The 22,854-nt window shown below is 42.5% G+C and overlaps 1 protein-coding gene across 7 annotated transcripts in view; it reads right to left on the reverse strand.

Moving 5' to 3' along the window:
• The window catches only part of TIAM1 (TIAM Rac1 associated GEF 1), a 163,166-nt gene that overhangs the window by 24,048 nt on the left and 116,264 nt on the right, over positions 1-22,854 (reverse strand). For all 7 annotated transcript variants that reach the window (XM_015881158.2, XM_015881178.2, XM_015881205.2 and 4 more), the window contains 4 exons: positions 20,579-20,683; positions 17,262-17,343; positions 12,637-12,723; positions 9,549-9,773 (listed from right to left, as the gene is read on the reverse strand). In XM_015881158.2, the coding sequence (XP_015736644.1) occupies positions 9,549-9,773; positions 12,637-12,723; positions 17,262-17,343; positions 20,579-20,683 (499 nt within the window). The remainder of the gene's footprint in view (positions 1-9,548; positions 9,774-12,636; positions 12,724-17,261; positions 17,344-20,578; positions 20,684-22,854) is intronic.

Consider the following 22,854-nt stretch of genomic DNA (forward strand, 5'->3'; position numbering starts at 1 on the left):
TGCCTTTATACCTCACTGGTTTCAAATGGAAATTGCAGTATGCGAATGGATGGACAGTGCCAAGAAGAAGGCCTTGGTCAGCCCTTCCTTGAGCAAGCCGAACCTAGTGATTTTAAGTGCAGTAATATAAGTGCTACTGAGTTTCAACACTGATTTGACCAGAAGGAGCACCGATGGAATGTCTCTGCTAGGAAACTCAGCTGTATGCTCAGTTATATGCCTCAGCTGAGCTTCAAGTCAGCATACAGAGACGTCCCAGAAGGTGAGTCCAGATGCTAATTCCTTTTAACTTTCCTCCCTCAAAGCCCATAGGGAAGAGTTTTTTCAGTGGTGCCACTCCTGTGGTCAGATTGGGAAGGCTGTTTTCTGGGTAACTCTCCCTACCTGCATCCTGCCATGCAAATAAGACAGTGAACATTCCACCAGGGATTATACTCTTTATTCTGTCTTCTTTATTCTTCATATAACATAGAAAAACCTAACCAAAATCCAGAGGATGTAACAACACAGAAAATCCATTCTAAATCTAGACTAAACAGCCTATATTCGCACCTTTCTTGGGGGAAATGCTGTTGTTAGCATATAACATTTAAACATGTGAGAGGAAAACTGATGTTTTTCTATTACAGAACAAATTTTTGTGCAACCTTGTGCTTTTTTGGTTTGCCAGCCCTATAAACAGAAGCAGCCATGAGTCCACAAGTCCAGCAGCCACCCTCTTTTAGTCAGTCCCAGGTGGAAACAGTCCCAGGTTTACAGCCAGGAGGGGAGTAAATTCTTCAAAAGGGCTGACAATAGCAGGACAAGGGGAAATGTTTTAAAGTTAAAAGAGGGAAGATTTAGGTTGGATGTTAGGGGGAAGTTCTTCACTAGGAGAGTGGTTAGGCCCTGGAACAGGCTGCCCAGGGAGGTTGTGGATGCCCCGTCCTTGGAGGTGTTCAAGGCCAGGTTGGACGGGGCCCTGGGCAACCTGATCTAGTAAAGGTGTATGTTTGGTGGCCCTGCCAGGCAGGGGGGTTGGAACTACATGATCCTTGAGGTCCCTTCCAACCCGGGTCATTCTGTGATTCTGTGAAACACAGGCTTTTTACAAGGATTAAAAGTAATATCGCACATCTGATGTAGCAACACTTCTATGTTAGTCCCATGCTGACTCTCACATTCCTTGCTATTTTCAACTGGACATTACAATTTAGGTAAATCACATAAATTTGTCTATAAGGAGCATCTGGCTGGATAGCAACACTGTAAGGAAAAAGGCCACAGTGATGATAACACGCATCTGTTACACTGATATGCTGCCACTAAATATAGAGTGATTTGGCCTGAAAGGCCAGAATAGTGTGGATGGTCTTTTTATTCAGCTAACACTGCTGCTGAAAAAATTAAAAAATGAAACTGATTAACCATGTCTAGTATATTTGTTTATATCTGCACTGGTCTGAAATATGTCTCATAGCACAGAAACATCCAAGCAATGTGTTCCCTTATTGAGTAAGAAAAACAATCCTGCAGCCCTTTTGCCACAGTGGAAAAGCCAATGCTCTTCTTTCACAGAGTTTTTACATTTGCACATAATATTTATTGGCTCAAGAATGCTTCCTAGATAAGGCTCTCTACATCAAGACAGAGATCTAGGTTTGTGTTCTTCAGTACTCAACTTTCAGCTTCACTTCTTGCAAGGTTCCAACCACCATTAGAAAAACAAGTGCATATTTGTACAAGATTTCCACTTTAATGGGTCAGGAAACAACTTGGAAAAAAAGGAATTCCAAAATCTGTCTATAAATTCAGAAAATACCTGTATACTGAGATAGATCTAAACTGAACATCAAATAAAATTGAAAAGAATATAGAATATTGTTCATAGTCGAGCTTTCCAAAGACATGCATTACCATTCAAAAACATGTGCTTGTAGGAGATGTTTGGCAAAGTAAAACCTATTTGAGGAAGTGCTCTGTCTGTAAGAAGCTACGTTTTCTGGGACTTGCTCACAATTTCAGGAACTTAAGACTATCAACTTTTGTGTCTGTTCATGTCTAAAAAAAACCTCAAACCCCTTACATTATCCATTAAAAAATAAGAGTAAAATGTGCTATGTGCCATAATTTGGTTTGGGCAGCTTGTGTTCACTACTACTTTTCCATTATAAGCTGCATGAAATACATTCTACAGCCGTTTCTTACCCCCACACCAAGGCAAATAATATTTGCTTGGGAGTTTAGAGTTTGGCTTTCAAGCTATCAGTTTTTCTTTTCCTGTGTACTACAACAACTCTTAATCTGTTTCCTGCAATGTAAACACTTCTACCCAGTCGAAAGCAGTCTTTCACTTCTGTCTTAATGAGCAGTCACACAGTGGATGTACTTAGGATATTTCTAATGTCTTAAGCTGTTACAGCCAGTATTAACTTTAGTAGGAATCTGCTGGTTGTTAAACACGGGCAATCAGTTCAATACCACTGCAGATTCCTGCAACAGCCTTCTAATTAATACCTTCCACTTACTGTCCCAATTCTGTTAGGTTCATTACATTGTTCTATTTTTGCTTTCTAAACCTTTATTTAGCTCTGCAAAAAGCTGAGAGGACAATGCGATCACTTCCTCCTGTAACACCTGAATGCTGCCCAACAACAACCATTTGTTAGGGACAAAAACATGTGGGCTTCACTTGACATTAACAAATTAGAAAGGGAAATCCAAGAAGCATCTGGAAAAGGGGTCAAATCCATGTGCCACAAGCACAGATGGAGGTCACAAGTGCACCCAGGTTGCCTTGGCAGTGTAATATCCATGACATTATGACTCATGCCTGTTAAATAACTTCTACTTATGGCTCGAATTAACAAAATGAAAGGAAGTCTTATATCATTAGGGCAGAGGTGCTGGGACTTAAATGCCTGAAGAATCACGTCAAGCTTAAGTACAACTACAGACTATGGCTGTTGTTTCTCACTTGCCAGGCTGCTATCATCTGAGGTTTTAATGAGAATTCTCCAATATCTGGTACTGCTCTTACAACCTAGTTCTTGGAGCCAGACAACTAATGATTTTTTTTAATGCAATGGAAATAAACATTCCTAGCCAAGCTTTGTCAGCAGCGGTGCAAAGCTCAGAAGTGTCATCCTTCTGACTTTCTGAGTCATAGAAAGCAGCACAGAGATCAAAAAACCTCCATGTCCATAATTTTCAGATCTTGATGCTCTATTTCTGCTGGCAATACTGAATGTAGTCCACCTGCCCCTCCCCTGGCACAGCTCCATGCCGTTCCCTCGGGCCCTGTCGCTGTCACACAGAGCAGAGCTCAGCACTGCCCCTCCGCTCCCTGTGAGGAGCTGCAGCCGCCATCAGGCCTCCATCAGCTCCTCTGCTCTGGGCTGGAGAATCCAAAGGGCCTCATCTGTTCCCTGCAGTGAACACAAGCGACGCTGCACATCCAATGGCTAAGGCATTGGGAAGGCAACTGGGAAACAGCAGACACTGGGTGGTCACTCAGGAAGACCTGAACCAGGTCCCCAGTTGAGACTGAACCACACAGGGAACTCTTTGCTACGTTCAGGTTGGGATAAAACTGAGGTGCTGGCATGCACAAAGAACAAGGTACTGCTTTGAACAAAGAGAAACTTGGAAGTTAAAAAGGAAGTCATTTAGTGAGCAAGGGTATGGCTTCATAAGCCATAGGCTTTGCCATGCCCTATTTGCATATTTATATCTTCCCCTCACACCTAAGTTATGTGGACACAGCTGCCAGACAATGAGATGAATGGAAATAACTGATTTTTTCATTTAGGGGGGGCTGCTCCAAAAGTACTGCCACCTATTTATCATACTGGCCTATGACATCAAAGGCAGATGATGGTGGTGGTGTGGCAGTAGAGGCTGAACTTTTCAGCCAATATCCCATTACATGTTATTGCTGTGTGACAGATGGCAGCAGAGGGGCAGTCTGACACAGTGTTGTCTGACATGGAAGTACATATGTAGCAGCAGTGTGGAACTGCATTCCTCTATGCAGAAAGAAATGGTGACCAAAGAACTCACAGGAGCAACTAGAAAAACGCGCTTTTTCTGGAGAGCTGCAGAGCAAGCCCCACAAATCTCTCTTCCTTTTGCCAGAACTCTATTGCATCCCATTCTGTTTCAACTAGTTTTCACAAGTGCCAAAAAATAAAAAAATAAAAAAATAAAAAAAATCCTATGCTGAATGTTATTCAGTTCAATCACTCTTCTTAGGGAAAATTCAGATTCAACAAAACCTTCCCTGCTTCAGTTGCTTTTTACCCTCCCTAGTTCAGCTGGCTGCTGAAACACTCGCACCACGCTTTAGTTGCTTGTTTCAAACCAACAGGAACACTCACAGAAATGAGACATATGCTCAGAGACCCTGGAAACCAGAGACATTGCTATTATAAAATACACCCAGTCTGTGGTACACAGAGCCAGCAGAGGGAGTGACAAAACAGCAAGAGTATTCAAATACAAACCTGCTGGTGATGAAGGAGGTTTGCTTACTGAAGCTAAACATGCTAACAGCTACAACACTTATTTTAACAGCAGCTCCTCTGAAGAGCCAGGAAGGAATGAGTTCTCTAAACACAGTTCTGACTGGACAACTTCCATAGGCTTTTGCTTCTAAGGTTTGAAACAGCCCATCTTTTGACAACAGTTTTGCACATCTCTGCTTGATTATACGCAGGAACTGAACTCAATGCTGAAGTAAATGCCTCCGAAACTGTTAAGTTCTCAATGCTAACAATGGTTGTTGAATATATTACAAAAAATACAAAAGATGCAAAATAAGTTGTTTTCTCAAGAAAATAACCCATAAGAAATTAAGGTTACTGTTCTTCTCAGCTTGTTCTGAAATCAAAATTACTTAGCCTAAGGGGAACTGTGGCAACAGAAGGATGGAATGAAAAACAATAGCAATTCTGACAGCATAATGCAAGTTTGCTTCATTTTTATGCCATTTTCTTCACAGAATTAACTTTAGCCTCAAGTTCTCCTGCTTACTAAATGACACAGTAATAGACTACTTAAAAATGCCTAGCTGCCTCTTATCTAGAAGACTGATATATTCATTAAAACAGGCTTATTTATTTATTTATTTATTTATTTATTATCAGTTACATTCTGCACTGTGATTTGGCTCTCAGTCACCCCTGTGGAGTTATCTCTCACACTACAGGTCTCCAATGTTACAGAATCATAAAATCACAGAACAGTTTTGGCTGAAAGGGACTTCAAAGCCCACCCAGCCCCAACCCCTGTCATGGGCAGGGCTGCCCCCCACCAGTTCAGGCTGCCCAGGGCCCCAAACAACCTGGCCTTGAGCACCTCCAGGGATGGGGCACCACAGCTTCTCTTTGCAGCTGTGCCAGCTCCTCACTGCCCTCTGAGGAAAGGATTTTTTCCTAACATTTTACCTTAAAACTCCTTTCTTTTACTTTATAGCCATTCTTCACTGTTCCATCACTATTTGCCCATAACTCCCAATGTCTGGACTGAGTGGACACAAACCACTTCCTATGGGAACAGGAGAGAGCTCTCACTAATCACTTTAGACAATAAGGAAAACATGTTGTGAGGCTCCAGGCAGAATCGGAGCTACTGCTCCTTCACTGGACCTATGCAGGTTGCATTAGGAGGAAAGATTGACAGCCAGGAAAAATATTAATAGATGAATGGAAGAAAACCTGTGGTTCTGCAAGCCTGACACAGTGTGAATTCCTAGGGGAAAGTATCCATCATATTCAAGATGATATTTTTACAACAATTAGAGGTGTAAAATCCAAGGTCATTTGAAGAATTCCCTCATAAGACAACACAATGAAGCAACAGCTGCCACAGAGTTGATTTGCAAGCTCCAGCCCCAACCTCTGTACATACAAGCCAGTTTTAGGTAATAAAGCAGCCCTAAGTCACACTGCACTTAACAAACCAACTGGTAGGCACTTCATCAAGGTCAAGGTTGAAATGCATGCAGGCTTTGCTCCTGGAAGGCACTAGCAAAGTTTCCTTTAAAAAAGAACAAACTTAAAACACAGTATTTTCTATTGAAGACATCCAACATGTCATGCCTCAAACAAAAGCTCTGCCCTTTGCTGACTTCACAGGATATAAAGAACTGCAGCAGAGAAGACAATAACGACAGGACATCAGCAAGATCAGCCAATTAGACTGTGAGTTTCTGTGAAATGGATGGGATCTGCAGGTGATTTATACCTGCTAGCACGCTAGCCCAGTAATACTTCACTCCCCTGCTGAAATGAAGGTTATACTAGTTCAGAACTGAAGGAAAAATCTGCATGCTATAAATAAGGCTTAGAATAATGGAGCTGATTTGCCCAGCCAGCCAAACTGCCAGCAATCAACAAGGATACAAATAAACGGGTCAGTGGGTATTTCATACTTGAACGCTCTCTGCAAGAAGCTGCAGAGCAGAGAACTAAAATCTAAGGTGCAGCTACAATCCCCCAAATCAAAGCATCAATTTCTCTTTTTTAATTCCAAATGAATCCAGTTTTAGGCTAAAAGATAAGAAAAAAATAAAAATAAAAAAGCACTGAGGCAGAAGAATAAAGGCTTCACTAAAACACTGTGTTCTATTAAAACCTAAGTAGAGAGAAATTGATAGAAGAAGATTAAAACACCTGCTTCCAACTCGCAAAGCTGGATATCATTGCTTTCATTCCCACCCCAGGGTAAGTCATTCCAAATTAAAGCATTGGCGTTGTTTAGCTTTAAACACTGTCTTAATGTCATTCTTCAGAGGCATATTTCATGTGGCAATTACAGTGCTTTCAGAAGCTGCCATAAACACCTGCACATCTGCTGATGAACTACTTTGCTGCTTCTTTTGGTTAAACAAGCATTGCTCCCACTCTGAGGATGGATGAAGATGACTGCCACCTTAACATATGCTGCATTTTGAAGGGAAGCAAATGTCAGGAGAGCTCTAGCTTCGTTGGTGCCTGTCAGGTGAAAGAAAAACCAAAGGAACTGGCTGCAGCACACCAAAAGTAATCATAAAATCATAGCACATCCCGAGTTGGAAAGGATCCATCACGTTCACTGAGTCCAACTCCAGGCTCCACAAAGCACCACCCAAAAATCAGACCATATGTCTGAGCACTGTCCATATGCTTCTTGAACACCAACAGCTCGATGCCATGACCACTGCCCTAAGGAGCCTGTTCCAGTGCTTGACAGCTGTACCAAGAGACACCTGAATGGAGAAAGAAGCCCTGAAGCTATGCCTCAGCCTTAGAGAGATATCAAAGACAAAAGGCATTTGGCCTACCAAGGAGTTTAAACGCTCACTGCAGGACATGGGAAAGGAGACATTCCACACCACCAAGACAAAAACCTGACTTGAGAAAAACTTAGACAAGAGCACAGAGAGTACTCAAACTGAGTGCAGCACAAATGAAGTGGTATCTACAAAGCAGCAGAGGCAGGTGGTCTGGTTTTGCTGAGATGTGTTCATCAGCCATGCCCTATGTCTTCATTCCATATAGCGCCCACGGCTTTATTACTGGGCAATATGAAAATGCCCAGTTGGCAAATCACACACTATCTGACTCTCAGAAAGAAAAAGGACCCCTTCATGACCTAAATGTTAAAAAAAATAATAACAACACAGAGTGTCAAGCTGCTTAATGAGATCAGCTACTGAGACCCTGTGTTACTAAGTACTACTCCTCTGGCTTAGAAATCACCATGTTGTATAAATATGAAAGACCTGACTTCCAGTTCTTTGCACCCAGGGCAGAACTCCAAGGGGTAAGTGCAGTCAGCTGGGATTTCACTGCAAAAGCACAGGTGAAGTTAGAATGATGGGCCACAAAGATGCGGTATTATGTAGGAAATGGGGACATCTGGTGGCCAGCTACTAACATTTACAACGTGAGCTTATGAGTTGATTTTTGAACACAGAACTCCTAACTCGAAAAAGTCCAGTGAAAATTAACAAGGAAGACAGTCCTTCTGAAATGGTTTAATTTTAACTGCCTCAGGGGATTCATCCCACATCTTACATGAGGCTGATTTTCTCAAAAAGCTGATGTTAAGCCTTCTTGTTTGTGCTATTCTACTTGCTATGAATATCACCCTCTCAGAAGTCACACTTGGGGTCTATTTTTCACCATCCTCACTCTGTGTTCCTGTTATCAGAACCGGAATTCTTGCTAGTTCCCTTTCAGTAAATAGTTTGAGCAGAACAGAGCAGCACCCACAAATGATGAGCAGCAGGCTCTACCCAACTGATACTTTGCAGGCAGAGATGAATCAGCTTGATCCTGGGTCCAAGCAAAGAAGCTCTCACTGTGGCTTGTTTAATCCTGTTCAGCATCACACTACTGCACTCACATACCTTCTGGGTGAGTTCAGGTGTGCACCCAGGCCCACCCAAGAAATCCTAGCACTGAGTGACTACAGCTACCAGAATAAACATCCTGGGAGAAGGCTGAAGGCTGACCTGAGTCCCAAAGAAATGCAAGAACAGCCCCTCCTGCTTCAAATGCCCCAAACAAAACCATTTCACAGATGTCAGAACAATTATTTTGATGTTTGCGAAACCTGTACTCTGGGGCAAATACTAAATACTTCGACATATTCAGAAACCATTTACTTTTGACTGGAAGTCAAAATTTGCCTCAGCTCTGAATAGACTGGGTTATCCAAAAACTACTTGGTTTTGGCCATTTCACACATTTTTCCTGATTTTTAATTTATTTTAAAAAAAAATAAATTAAATCCTCTTATCTTTTGAAATAGGCAGGATGTTTAGAAACACACAAGTATGAGGAGACATGGCATAAGAGCTTTCCTGCTATCCCAGTGCAATTCTCAGCACTGCTGTCTTAGACCCACAGTGGTTAGTAACTGCCCAAGGTGTGGTCCTCCTCTCCAACAGCCACTTCTCTGTTTGTCTTCACCTAGTTTAGGAAGCCAAACTACTAGCAAACAATTTACATCTTCTAGAGGTTAATTGTTTGCTGTTCAGTTCTCTGAGCATCACAGTGATGTGCAGATGTGCCCCTTCCCACCTCAAACTGCTGTGGGAGCAGGTAGGTACGTTTGACTCTTAACACCAAGCTCTACCTTGAGGGGTTTTGAACTGTCCCTGTGAGTTATTCAGGTGTCTCATCAAATACATGGGGCTCACAGCTGATCCCAGAGAGGATTAACGCTTATTCTCTCTTCCTTCTCTGCTATGCATACACCTGAGGGCAAAATCCTGAGGTAAAGATACCTCAGAAGTAAGTGAGCAGACAGGTAGGTGTGTGACATGCTGGATGCACAGGTGGGACACGCACTCAGGGATGACATATTTCACAGTCTAACTGTGTACACAGTCCTCCTTCACTGCTAATGCAGATTATACCTTACAGCTTCCAGATCTCATTTATTATCTACCCAGTGCACTCAGACTGTAATTCTTCTCACTTTCATCACAGAAGTTACAGACAACGATCAATGGGACTGCAACAACATACTGGAAACATCAATCCTTCTCCTAGTAATTCCAATATTGAATCCAGTACCTTGGTTGCTTCCAGAAAACACCAGCGTGTTGTCACTCAAGTCAGATGGGTTTTCCAAGCGACGTGGTGGTGGCTGCATTAATCTTTGCCCTTCCTCTATCTCAGGATAGGTACGCACAGTAAGACACAGTGAAGGCTGAATGAGGACGTCTTTCAGCAAAGCCGAGTCCAGATCTTCAGCAGCTTTCTTGTTAATCTCCACAATTTCATCACCAGCTTTCAGGCCTGAAACATAAAAAGGAACAGGTAAGACTTGCACAGTGACACTACTCACACACATCAAGGAGCTCAGCTCAGTATTTATAAAGTGCCAGACAGCGCTATGTCTAGACATTAAATAAATGCATGTGATTGCAAATGATATTGAAATTGGATGGACTTTACACAGATCTGTTGTTAGGCTGGTATTCCAGTATCCGTAAGCATGTAATGCCCATGAAGTTCCCCACAAGGTACCAAAAGGAACATATTCTGTCTTTCTTCATGTCACTCTGCAAAGGGACAGCTGCTGTGCATCAAGCCATTGGACTAAACATATTCCTCATACATAGGTGCACACTTAAGGACAGAGGCACACCTTGAAGCTCTGCTCACAGGACAGAGGAAGGTCTGGTGAAGTGATGTGAGCTGAATCCATCCCTCTCTGAGACCAAAGGGACTGCTGTGGCATCCCACTCACCACTCTTGTTCTTAGGGGTGGAAAGCTGGAATTTACCAGGTCAAAAGAGCTGCTCCTTGCAGGTGACCTATGCTATCTAACCTGCCCTTGCAGGTTCCATGTTCACCCTTAAGCCACAATAAGAGGTCCAACTCTATAAGCTGCAAGTTGCAACCATCCTCCTGGAAAGATTACCTATCTTCGTTTGAGAAAGAAACGTGGTGGAAGGGAAGAGGCTAAAGGGCTTCTGCCTTCTGCAGGAAAATTGAGATCCCTCTTAAATGCGTGTAATTGTGCCCAGAAACTGTAGCACAGAGCACAGTTTCAGAAAGAATAAGATGAAAGAGATAAAATAGCTTCAAAGTAAATGGACCATAAAATCGTATTTGAAATGAGGACAAAACAAAGCAAGTCAAGCATTTTTCATTGTTTCACTTATTCTACTTAGTGATGCCGTCTCATAATAGTAGCACATTAATATGCCTGTAACCATAAACATCACATCTGGGGCTTCATTTACTCCTTGTAATTCTTGCTTTGAATCATCTGGGATGAAGCACGATGTATAACTCCGTCCAACCAAGTATCTCAAATTCCAAAGATGGCCCAGCTCATGCATAGCAACAGGAAAAATAATCATAAAAAGAATTAGGAGAAAATAAAATTTAAGAGCTTTCCATTTGGAAAAAAAGATTGAAAAGGAAATATTGTAATTCTTTCTGTTAATTTTATTATAGGAAGTGCAGTCAAATGCAAGCATAAATGTAAATAATGGGAGGAAGAGAGAGCTTTCCTCTCTGCTAACTATGCGTATCTTCTCATAACATCCTGCCAGATACTGTCAATACAGAATTGGCTTTTTATCTCTATTATGAAAAGCAATTTATCACTGAAAGCGTGTTATAGCACTTCAGCCCCACAGGAGGCAGTGTGTATCCACGTATTCACTTTAATTGCCGTTCAAACATTTCCTGAAGGCAAAACAAGAAAGCCCTGTTGCTGTACCCCCAGCCTCCTCCTCATTTTCTCTTTGTTCTCCACAGGAAGCCCACAGAGGTTCACTTCCCTAGCGCAGGCTGGCAGAATGCTGACCTCAAGCTCTTGTTCAGGGCTGTTGGCAGAATCTCCATCCCATCCAACAGGGAATTACTACCTGCTGTGTGGGGCTGCTGTGGAGTGAAGAGGGACAGGACAGAAAAATGGCCTTCTCAGGCTTTACTGACATGTAGAAGCCTCCAGAACCCCCCGGGTGGTTTTCTTCTGGTAAAGTTACAGGCTACAACTGAGCAAAACTGCAGGATCCCTGCAGCCAAAACTGCTCCCCCTGGGTCTCTCTCAGCTTCAGTCCTTCCCCTCTGCTACTTTTGCCACTTACATTATGTACATGCCAAATACGTTTGCTAGTGGGACAGAAAACCAGTCAAATGCTTCTGCCATGGCACTTTTTGAGCAAGACAGTGAGCTGAAGCAGTCATCTCCAGTTTGGGGGAGAACAACTCCCATTGCTTTCAGCAACTGCAAGCAGTTAAGCTCTGAACTACCAAAAAACCACTCTGCAAGAAAACTCTGACGGTGTTTCTGAGGACTTGGTGTACTAATGGGCTATGATAAGGTGAGTGTCTTCCTACTCTTCCTACTCTTCTTGTTCCCTGTATCACTCTCTAAAATCTGCCTGTCTCCCTGACAAGCTCCTCCTGTGACTGTAGGAGCAGCACTGCTAGCACACTGGAGAGATCAATGAAAAGGAAAAAGCAGAAAGGGCATGATGATGTCAGGCTTGACTTCCGCTTAGGTAAGGTATAGTGGAACCATGGTGGTGAGGCACTGGCACCAGGCTGTCCAGAAGGGTTGTGGATGCCCCGTCCCTGGAGACACTCAAAGTCAGGCTGGATGGGGTTCTGAGCACCTGATGGAGCTGTAAATGTCCCTGTTCTTTCCAGGAGGGTTGGATCAGATGCTTTTTAAGGTCCCTTCCAACTCAGGCAATTCTATGGCTCCTGCTCTGTGCTGGGATGAGCCTGACAGCTTAGTTCTGTCTGCAGGTTTCTGTTGCTTTTATGCCTTCTGAAAAGGCTGGGCACAAAAATACAGGCAACAGTCCCAGACACAGAGGGTAACAGGTTGGTTTCTACTGTACCTGTCCATTTTGCAGTGACTAATTTGAGTGGTCCTCTGGTCTTCTTTCCAGCTGCAGAGAACCCTCCTACATATGTATTAACTCAGAATTGAAGTCCACTGTACAGCATAGCTGATCCCAAAGGCAGAGCAACCAAGCACCTTTTACCTCAAGTTCTTGACAAAAAGAGCACAATCTCTTTTGGACTGGAATCCTGAATTTGGTGTGTTTGAAGATCTCCCATCCCAACAATCTCATGGCCTACACCAGGATTAAACAAACAACAGCAAATGTAAATTTAAAACATCTTTTACCTTTCTTGAAAGCTAGGCCTGTCTCTTTGACACCATTCACATACAGGCGACGAATCCCTTCTTCTTCCACAGAGGACAGAGAGAAACCTAGGGAGATACCCAGTCACATGGTTAGAAAGCACCAAGCAACTCCAGTGTTTCCTCACAACAACATACACTACAGGGAAGGCAGCGTTATGCCTGTTCTTGACAAAGTAGTCCCAAACTTTTCCTTTCCTCCTTTCTTTAAACCTTTACAAATGCTGAAAAGTGAAAAAGCATCTTTAAGGAAAAAAAAAACCAACTGAATTTCTAAGTTTATACATAAATCATTTACAGTTTTATTTAAGTACACCACAGCTGCAAAGTATTGGAACACACTTCAAATTCTCTTCTCAAAGGTCATTTCAAGAAGTTCGCTGTTTGCAGACAAAAGCTGTACAGAGCTGTGGTTTGTGAACCAAACCAACAAAAGCCAGGAAGCCGACAGTTATGGCTGACATGCCATCCTTAACCCATCCAATGCACAGCAATGCCTGCTAGAGTCAACTTCTGCTTCTTGAAGTTTGTAGAAATGTTGCCTTTCCTTCCCCCCCATTCTTTTCTCAGTTTCTCCTGGCACGGTCTGTGTTACTTGCCAAGTTTCAACGTACATTTTATAGCTGCACTAGAGACCCGCAGAACAACCTTATAATGGAGGTACCGACAAAGTCTTGATTTTAACAGTGCAAATGGTACTGTTACATTTGGTTTTGGTGATTTTCTTGCCATTTGTGTTTGACACTGTGTAAGATAATAATGTGTAAAGTAAGTACAATGTGTTCAGTTAAACAGGTCTTGCTTATTTAATGTTGAGTTATCTCAAGCTGAACATTTGCCTTTCTGAAACTTCACTGCTCCCTAAATGGGTACAGGCAACCATTTGCTCTATCTTCTTCCAACTAGAAAAACATCTGCAGATCTCTAGGGGGGGATGTGCTTGTTTGACACGGAGCCACCAGCCAAGAGGATGCAGATGTGCTGGGAGCCCATTCTGACTTTAGGACTCCCTTCAAGCTGATGGTTATGGACGAGAAGTCATCTTTTCTATATATCATTTTAAAAGAAAAGGAGGGGGAAGAATGTGTCCGCCTGGAAGCTAGCAGCATATGGCCCTTTGTGGCTTACTGGGTTCCTGAATAAAACAAACTTTGTGAGGCTCACTCAACACGCCAGCTTTGGCAGAGAGAAACTCTTAACTAAACAAAAAAGCAGATGTAAAAAAAAAAATTGTAGCTATTGATTGTCATCACTACAAAGCCTACCTGGAAAACCTAAACCACAAGCACGGAGGCACGTACCCGAGGCTGCTGTTTGAATCAGCACAAATGATCAGCTATTAAAACAATTACCATTTTGCAACTGAAATGCTGTTTTGCTGTACTGCCTTCATTCCAACTACCATACAGTTAAAACAATGCATCTCATGTTCTTGTAGCTAACTGGGAGAAGATATCCAGCCTGTCTGAAGCTCCCCTCTTCTCCATGAGCAGCCTCCTTGTCCAGTCCGTCAGGGCTATGAGCTTATGTAGTTGCATTTTAATTCAGCCAGAGCAATAATTACTGGCAGAATGTATTTAAGGAGCCATTACACACGCTGTCATCAGCTTTAAGAGATAAAGAGATGGGCAACCAGCAGCCTCAGAATGACCATCTCACAAGTCTACTTAACCCCCCCGCAGACAGGGTGTGTGACCATACTCCAGGCATGGATAAACAGAGATCAGTTGCCACAGTGGCAACAGATCCAGTGGCTGGATCTGGTAAACAATCTGGAAGAGCACTCCTGTCCCACTCCAGTGCTGCTGCCGGTGCTTTCACAGCCATGCAGCAAAGCAGAGCAAGGAACACACATATACATGCTTGCGTATGTATGTATGTCTAGTTTGTATATGGACGTGGTACAAATGCGCAGCTTTTGTCTGGATTGACTTTCCAGGTGCTCTATATGAACACGTGTATTAGCACTGCAGGAGAGGAAAGGCGGGAGTGGGTGGAAGTGACAGTGATTGCATAAGCTGGCAACACTGCCAAAAAGATTATTATCAAACTGTGCATGGACCCTGAAACACAGGTGTTAAGAGATGAGCGGTGACCCTGACAGAGCCTTTTCTTCACTGAAAAGTTTTGATGACAGGAGAACAAAAGTCAGCATTGAAGAGTGCACACAGTCATGCCAAAATAGCACAATACCAGAACAAACCTGCTTCCAAAAAAAACCTCACCCCCTGGGATAGCCGCTAAAAAAGGATTAGTATAGGGATGCTCCTGATGCACACACAGGCTGGAAGCAGTGGGTTCTTAGTGGGAATGCTCCCTGCTTTCTGCCCTCACAGCCTTGTATGAAGAGGCTGGTATTAGTGAAAGAGGCAAGTATGGATATGCCATGACAGCACAGCAACAGCAACCAGTTAGCAGATGTAATGAAAGCAAGGGCCAACACAATGGCCAGATTCTTCAGGAATGTCTCTTATTACAAACACATCAGCAATCAAAAACACTCCAAAGTGCCCCCCATATGAGCCTTCCCTGAAATGCTGTGCTCTATCCTCTTGATGTCACTTGAACTCAAGGTTTACTGAAACATGAGGGCAAAGCTGCTCCAAGAGCCTGCTAATGCCTGCAGAAGCAGCTTTGCCACCTTGCTGGCACCAGGATCTCTCGCTTGGCTGTAAACAGCTTGTAAAGCCAGCATAGAGCTGTTCACTTATTATTTTACCTTTCTGCAAGGCTAGTGAGCTGGATTGACCAGTCTAATTGCACCCTTTGTGAAAGCATTTCATCCTCCCGCCTTTGATGCTATGTCTGTTAAGTGGAGATAACAGCTCTAAATCCACGTTGTCAGGATTAAGTAACAGCTGCTCGTCAAGTATCTTGAAAATTCAAGGTGATTTACAAACATTACTGTTGAAATAGCTGGAATACTAGGAACAGCAACAGGTAAAAGGCATTATTTTCACAACCTCATTTGTTTTCTTCTCATGTTCATGAAGACCTTTCCAGTTCTTCTGGAGGAATCAAGGGATCATGGGGGATTTGGACATTTGCTCTAAAAATTTGCAAGAAGTATGAGAAAGGTTGAATGAAGCTGCACAGAAAAAGAAAAGCAATCAAGAGAAGGAGAAATCCCTCAACACTACAGATGTTCAGCTGTGGTGCTGGCTCCTGACCCTGTTCTTAGCACTTGGTAAACAGGGGCTGAGCTTCTTGTGTTGCCCAGCTGCCTAAGAGCCAACATGATATGTAAACCTTCTCATTGAAGGACCAAAGTCAGCTTTTTTGGGAGTGCACTGAGCAGGGTCAGAGCTGCTGACCAGATACATCCCGTCTCTCACGCAGCTGATTCCCTTTCATAGGACGTGACAGTGCACTTCATTGTCTTTCCCATCTATCACAGAAAACAGAAAGAGAAAAGGGAAAAGGGAAAAGAGAAACGGGAAATGCCACAGTACCCCTAGTTCTTGCAGTGCTTTCAGCCACAGTGTAATTATTTAATCTCGGGTCATTGCTGTGCTAGTTCATATTTCTTTCTCAGGCCGTCAGTATTCAAACCACAGTCAGCACCATTGCTTTGTAGCAGAGCTCAATATTCAGAAGGCCTGCAGCTGTATAATAAGCAGTTCAGGGATTTGGAGTTGTTCTAGTCATTAAAGCACAATATTTAGATAAACAGTAAAAAGATGCAGATTGACTTCCCGCAGGGTAGGTTGCTCAAATAACGTTCAAAAACACTACAGAACTGTAATTGCTAGACCAAAGGGCAAACTTGCCAGGCTGGAGGTCTGCAACTTCAAATACTGAAGAGATAATAAGACCACCCCCCCACACATAAAGATTGGGAATTCTGCTGAAATCACACAGGGAGGACTTCCTCCACTTCCATCCAGATCTATATGACATGTTGGATTTCAGCTCCGGGAGTTCATAGGGGCTCCAGGATAACCTGCATTGGGGCCAGACTCTCCCAGCCTGGGAACAACAGGGAAAGGTGGGGACCCACCCTGTAGACCTACAGCAGCCAGGGAAAGGGGCCAAGGAGGCTCTCCTACGCCAGCTGCCCAGCCACAGAATTGGAGGGGCCTCCCACACACAGCGATGCTCCTGGCTCTGTCCCTGCATAGGCAGGGGCACTGGGAGAGGGATGAAGGGGGGGAGAGCCCACCATCAGTCTGTGTCAGCAGCCCTTTCCCAAACCCCAGCTTTGGGAAAGCAGGGTCCTTGTGAACACTGCAATGCAGGATTTCTTGTAAATGTGACAACCAGCAAAGGACGCTGCTTCCCGCCGGCGCTCAGTCCCACAACCTCCGTATGTGGTGCTTTGAGAAACTACAAACACAAGAAAACATTCGTTCCAAATGCCACCGTAGTTCTCATCAAAGATCTCCATATCCTACAGCTTGAGCACCAGCGAAGAAATGTGCTCTGCGTGTTACATGTAAAACAACCCTGCTTCAGGGCAGGGGAATGAGCTTTCTGTAGACGGCACAGGAATCAGATGTGCTCTCCTTATTTTGCTCAACAGGCCTCTCAGCTGTGTCAATCAATGGCAAATATACACACTAGAACTGACTTGGTAGGAAGATAGAAACAAAAGGAGAGAAACTTACCATAAATATCAGAGGACGTATCAGACTTCTCTATCTGAATATGCTGTGTAATTTTCTGACAGATTTCTATTTCTTTATAGAGCTGTGCAAAAAAAAAAAAAACACACACAAAGATAAGTTACTGCGGGAGAACACATTAACTGTAATCATATTGAACACACTTCTTTCTCTGGAGGGAGAAATAGACCGTGGTCATTACATATCAGTTTGCCATATGTACAAAACAGTAGTTATGTTGCTATGTTTGACTGTTAGAAACTAAAAAGGAATAAGTAGTACTTTGCTACAGCCAACATGAAAGTAATAATACACCTATTTCACTCCATCAGTACAAGTTTGAGTGCATGGGAAAAAGAACTTCCATTCCTCCTTCTGGACTTATCATTTAATGTTAAGCATGGATATTATTTACATTAAGACATTGCAGGAATTCAATTATTTTATAGCACTAAAATTCTAAGTAGAAAGTTTCCTTCTTAAAACATTTCTCAACTGTTAGAAGATGATTGGATTTTAAATGCAGTCCCTTTCTCACCTTTCACACATTAATGTTTATTTCTACCCAAGCCTTTGAAATCGTCATTAACATCCTTCCTGGGAGAGCAGCACCAATTCACACCTCTGGGCAGCATCCAAGCGCAATCCATGTGATTCACTCTGCCTTTCAGAAGCTGAGCAGTCCCCCAGCTGCAGCCCTGTACTCTGCTGACACTGTCAGTAACACGAATTATGCTTTTAAATCTTTCATTTCCTGCTACTTACTCTTGTATATCAGCCCTGCTGCTCAGCTCCTAACAAATGAGGTGGTGCTGGGGCCTGTCACACCGACCCAGGTAGGGAAATTCCATTTTTTCAGATAGTCAGTCTCTCTTGGGAGTCAGCTCTAGCTTTCCCAAAGCCATACTGAAAGCTGTGGTCTCTGCATAAGTCTGAAGCTGTTTTTTGCATAGCACAGGCCAGAACTTCAGTAACAAACCATCCTTCCACCTTTGGAAAAACCGCCTTTGGAAAAAATCATACTTGCAGAAGAATGAGAGCTCACGGGTAAAGATTAACTCTGTCAATGCAGTTAAGACTGTAAAAAAGCAACCACAATCATTAAGTGATGTTTTGAAATTAAGTGCCATTAGTGTTTGGACTGAAGCATTTAATCCATTCCCTTAAAAAAGTAAAGTAACTCATTAGGAAAGGCTGCTCTCCTGCTTCTACCAACACTTACTCATCTGTTTAATGCAAATACTAAGCCTTATGGAACAGATGAATACCCATTTAAGTGGTTGTGTACAGCAAGATAAATGTAAAATTCAATGAGGATGCCATGCTAGCAGTACTTTTAAAATGCAGCTTTCAAAGATAGAAACATATTATTCAACATTTGAACATGAGTCAAATGACATTCACAAAATCTCGACCAGATTTTAGTAAACATTTGAAAAAAAGAAGGCAAAAAACAAGTGAAAATTGCATTGTTTTCAGAACGAAAGTTGTCTGAACTCTGCAGCCATCCCAAGAAGAATTTAGCATTCAAGGGCAGTGCTGCCCCCTCCATCCACTTCAATCCCTTTGCTGCCCCTGGTGCTTTTCATGGCAGTGTGGGAGCTATTCATCATTACCTTCATTTCCTCAAGCCCTTCACCTGCTTGCATTTTTTCCTCTAACACTTCTGGTCCTGTCACAGCACCATTTCCCAATGCCTCCAGCCTCTCCCCATCCTACCAGTGGGATTTTCAGAGGGGCCCTCGGTCTCCTCCTTCCATCTGAAAGTGTCATCAGAATCCTACCCAGAGCAAGGAGTCTGGCACGTCAAACTCCAGCCCAAACATTCCAACACTTCACTTACAATAAAAGGTGCTCAAACTGCCTGGTGCAGCAACTAATGCTAAATAGCTGTCCCCCTAGCCCTAAGTAACTGTTATAACACATAATAAACCAAGCACATGAATTTTTGAAGGGCTGTGTCAGAACAAAAAGCATCACCATGAATGTTTTGGAAAGGAATGCAATATGGTTGTTTAATCTCAGCTTCTTAAATCATCTGTTATATTCTTCAAGAAAAAAAGGATTATCATCCTAAGAAATTACCTTTCCCACAGTAATGTATTTTAAAAGCATTTTAGTAGGGGCAAGATAGCTCCGGCAAGATGACATCAGCACTAGTCTGTTATAAACACAATTTGGGCGGCCACAGAAATAGAGCCATTACTTTTATCACACTGCAAGAGAATCATCTCATTTAACACCTGAATAAAAGTAACTCACATTTTCTCATGAAACACACACAAACGCACACTGCTTTAACAGTACTACATTAGGTACGATCCTATCTGTGCCGTAATCTTTCAGCGCACACATAGTGCTACTGACTATATAGTTTCAGTTTAATTTCATCTTTCCTCAAAATAAACAATGACTGATGACTGTGTCAATCCTATATCCCCTTCACATAAAAAAGTCAAGGCCCTTCTATGCAATTAAAGCCAAAATCTGTCTCCTCTAAGTCTTAATCTTTCACAGCTACGTTTTACTTCTCACTTTTAGTACTTTCTCAGCATTCTTTTTTTAACTATGGTAATGGCAAATCGTGTAAGTGCTTTAGTAAACGAATAAAAGCATCCACAACCAGCACAGTTTTACTTTTTTATAAATAAAACAGCCACCAATAAAAAGGTCTTTGAAAAGCTTTACAAGATGCATGTGTAAAATCACAGAGCCCAAGCATGACACTAATTCTGTTTGGTCTGCTTTTTTAATGTCTGATTTCAAAATTCCTTTGAAGTCTGCTTTAGAGATTCACGATATGAAGACCTCCAAATGAAGCAATTAGGAATGTATATTCCCACACAGCTTTTTAACCTCAACATTTACCTTCCTATTCAAAAATAAGAAAACAACCAAAATGACAAAAAAGAACTTGCACGCTCACTTTCTCCCTTAAAAAAATCAAAGTGATCTGAACAAGAAGCACTGAGGTTTTAGCCATACGTCTTTAAACAAGGAAAGTACAAACATGAGGAAAAGGCAGCCTTGAGAGAAATTAAGCTTAAATATACATTGTCTTGACCTTCACCCCATTACCAGTGGCTGTTCCTTCTCTCTTCCACACAGACCTGTAAGTGCACAAACATAAGTGGAACACCAGCTCTCTCCTCAAGATGAAATGCTTGGAAGAATTACCTTACTGCAGGCCAATTGCAATGGCTGCACAGCTCCATAATTGCAAGTTAAAAAGCATAACTACATATTACAAATACCAGATGAACAGTAATTAACAGTGTTCCATACAGTGTCATCTAATCTTGCTTAGGAGGTAGCATTACCAGTTCGTAGATATCCTCCTCTTGCTTTGGTACATAAAACTGCATCTGGTTTTCAATCAGGAATTTAAGACGCAGGTAGTGAGCAGAGTGATCCAGCTGGTGTGTCTGCAAGAAATGGAGAAGAGGCTTTGTAAGACAAGAGCAATGGCTCACATTATCTCTAATCAGAAAATCGCGTGACATTCACAGAGAGAAAAAGTGCCCCAGCACCATCTGTCATAAGAGACCCATGTTCTCATAACTTGAACAAGAATCTGAACCTTCTCTTCTTCCCCAGAAGTAAGAGTTTAAGGGCAGTGCTACTACTCTGACCAGCCTCTTCAATCCTGCTGTTTTGCAGTTCTGCTCCATCTCATGCTATTGCAGAAATAAGCAAACGCTATTAAAGCAAGGAATTGGAGCATGTATATAAAGTGCATTTAAAACTGCAGGAAGGAAAACAAATATGCTGCTAACAGAAAAATGTAACAGGAAATTTTTTTTTCTCTGGTTTTTTTTTTGGTTGGTTGGTTTTTTAGCATCTTCATAATTTAGCAAGTATGTGTATGGTGTATAAATACATATATACATGCATCCTCTCAGTTAAAAACAACACAGGGTAAGCTGGCTTCAAAAGGGCGAAAGAAGCTGAGAGTTCTATACTGGACTGCATCCTAGTGGAAACAGGTCACACCGTTTTAATGAATTAGTCATAATTAGCTGAGGATATGGCATTTGGTCTGGGAGATGTTAATGACCTTTTCTCAGCACGATTAATAAGTTCAATTTAAGCAGAGGTTAATGCAGTGTGTAATCAAAACACATTTAGAATGATGATAAACACAAAGAACGTCATTCAGAAGTTACTTTCAAAGGCCATAAACTGTTGACTAAAGCCAGTGAAAAACCCAGAAGTGATTCAGAAATACAGGAGGTAAATTCACCTCACCGTCGCTTTAGAAATCCCATTATTATAAGCTTTTATAAGTCTGCTATTTCATCTTTTATCAGTAAATTACCAACATTTCCTAGGTTGCACAAAAAAACAGTGGCTCATCTGAAAATTAATGGAAGAATGTCATTATTTCCTGCTGGTTATGTGTCAGACTACTGTTTTTGAAAGGCTCTCTTATCCATCTCAAGCCAAGATGATGACACACTGAGATTCAACTGACTGATGACACAGTACAGATTATGAGTAATGTACACCAAGTGACCTGTGGAGAAGATTGCGCCTTGATCTAGCAAACCCTTCCACGAGTATTCAGAAGACGGGGAATGTTTGTGAAGGTCTGGATTAGTCAATGAAACAAAACACAAACCAATACAAAAATGAAAGACAGATCTATTGCTGTATTGCTGCATTCAGATACATCCAATTCAAAAAGTGTATTGTCCTTACACTAATCTAAATAACTCTGTTGCAAATACCTACTCAATTAAATAAGCAACTTGAAATCTAATGACCAAATACAAAGAATTGAACGTAGGAGAGCTTCATACTCTCTCCCTTTTTTGATACACACTTCACAAACTTTGCTCATTGTTTACTAACCATTTTTCCACAAGGATTGGACTAGGACCACAATAACAAGGCAACCTAAGAGTCTGCTCTTACCACTGAACTGCTTCTTCTGTGATCTTCTGTGCTGAAGATCTCATACATTTTCTGCATTACATACAGCTTCAGGTATGGCCAAGTGAGAGCCACCCAGCAAATGCCAGGTTGGTCAGACTGAGGCTGTATAATTTCATGTGATTTAATAAAGCCCAGGGTTTGGCAAGAGCCCCCTATGCAATGCTGTGTATTTTTGTTACTTCCACCTCCAACCACCTTCCCACTGCAGCAGACATCCAAAGCAACACTCCTTGCTGTGCCCAAGGGCTAGTCAGAGGGCCAGCAGGAATCACAACCTGCTGCAGAGGGATGGACCCAGCCCAGGGCCTCGAGGCATTTGGGAGCAGAAAGGCCGCAGGCTGCACTCACATCTTCCTGCCTTACACTGCTGCTCAACCCCTGTCCTGAAACCAACACAACAGAAAAGCCTTTGCTGCAAGTGTGTGGCTTGATCTTCTAATTCCAGAGGTCCATTAAAGGGCTGCTGCTGCCTTTGATACAGGTGCAGAGTTGATGGTGCCTCTGGACTCACACCCACTGGTCCCTGAGGGAGATCTGCTTGCGAGAAGATTATACAGGCCATTTGAGGGAGCAGGAGGGAGACACCACAAGATGACAAATGCCACACCGAGGCTCTGAGCCATTCCAGAGTAAGGCACTGCCCTTGGATAAATGGATT

The sequence above is a fragment of the Coturnix japonica genome, chromosome 1 (genome assembly GCF_001577835.2).
Source record: "Coturnix japonica isolate 7356 chromosome 1, Coturnix japonica 2.1, whole genome shotgun sequence".
Taxonomy (NCBI): Eukaryota; Metazoa; Chordata; class Aves; order Galliformes; family Phasianidae; genus Coturnix; species Coturnix japonica.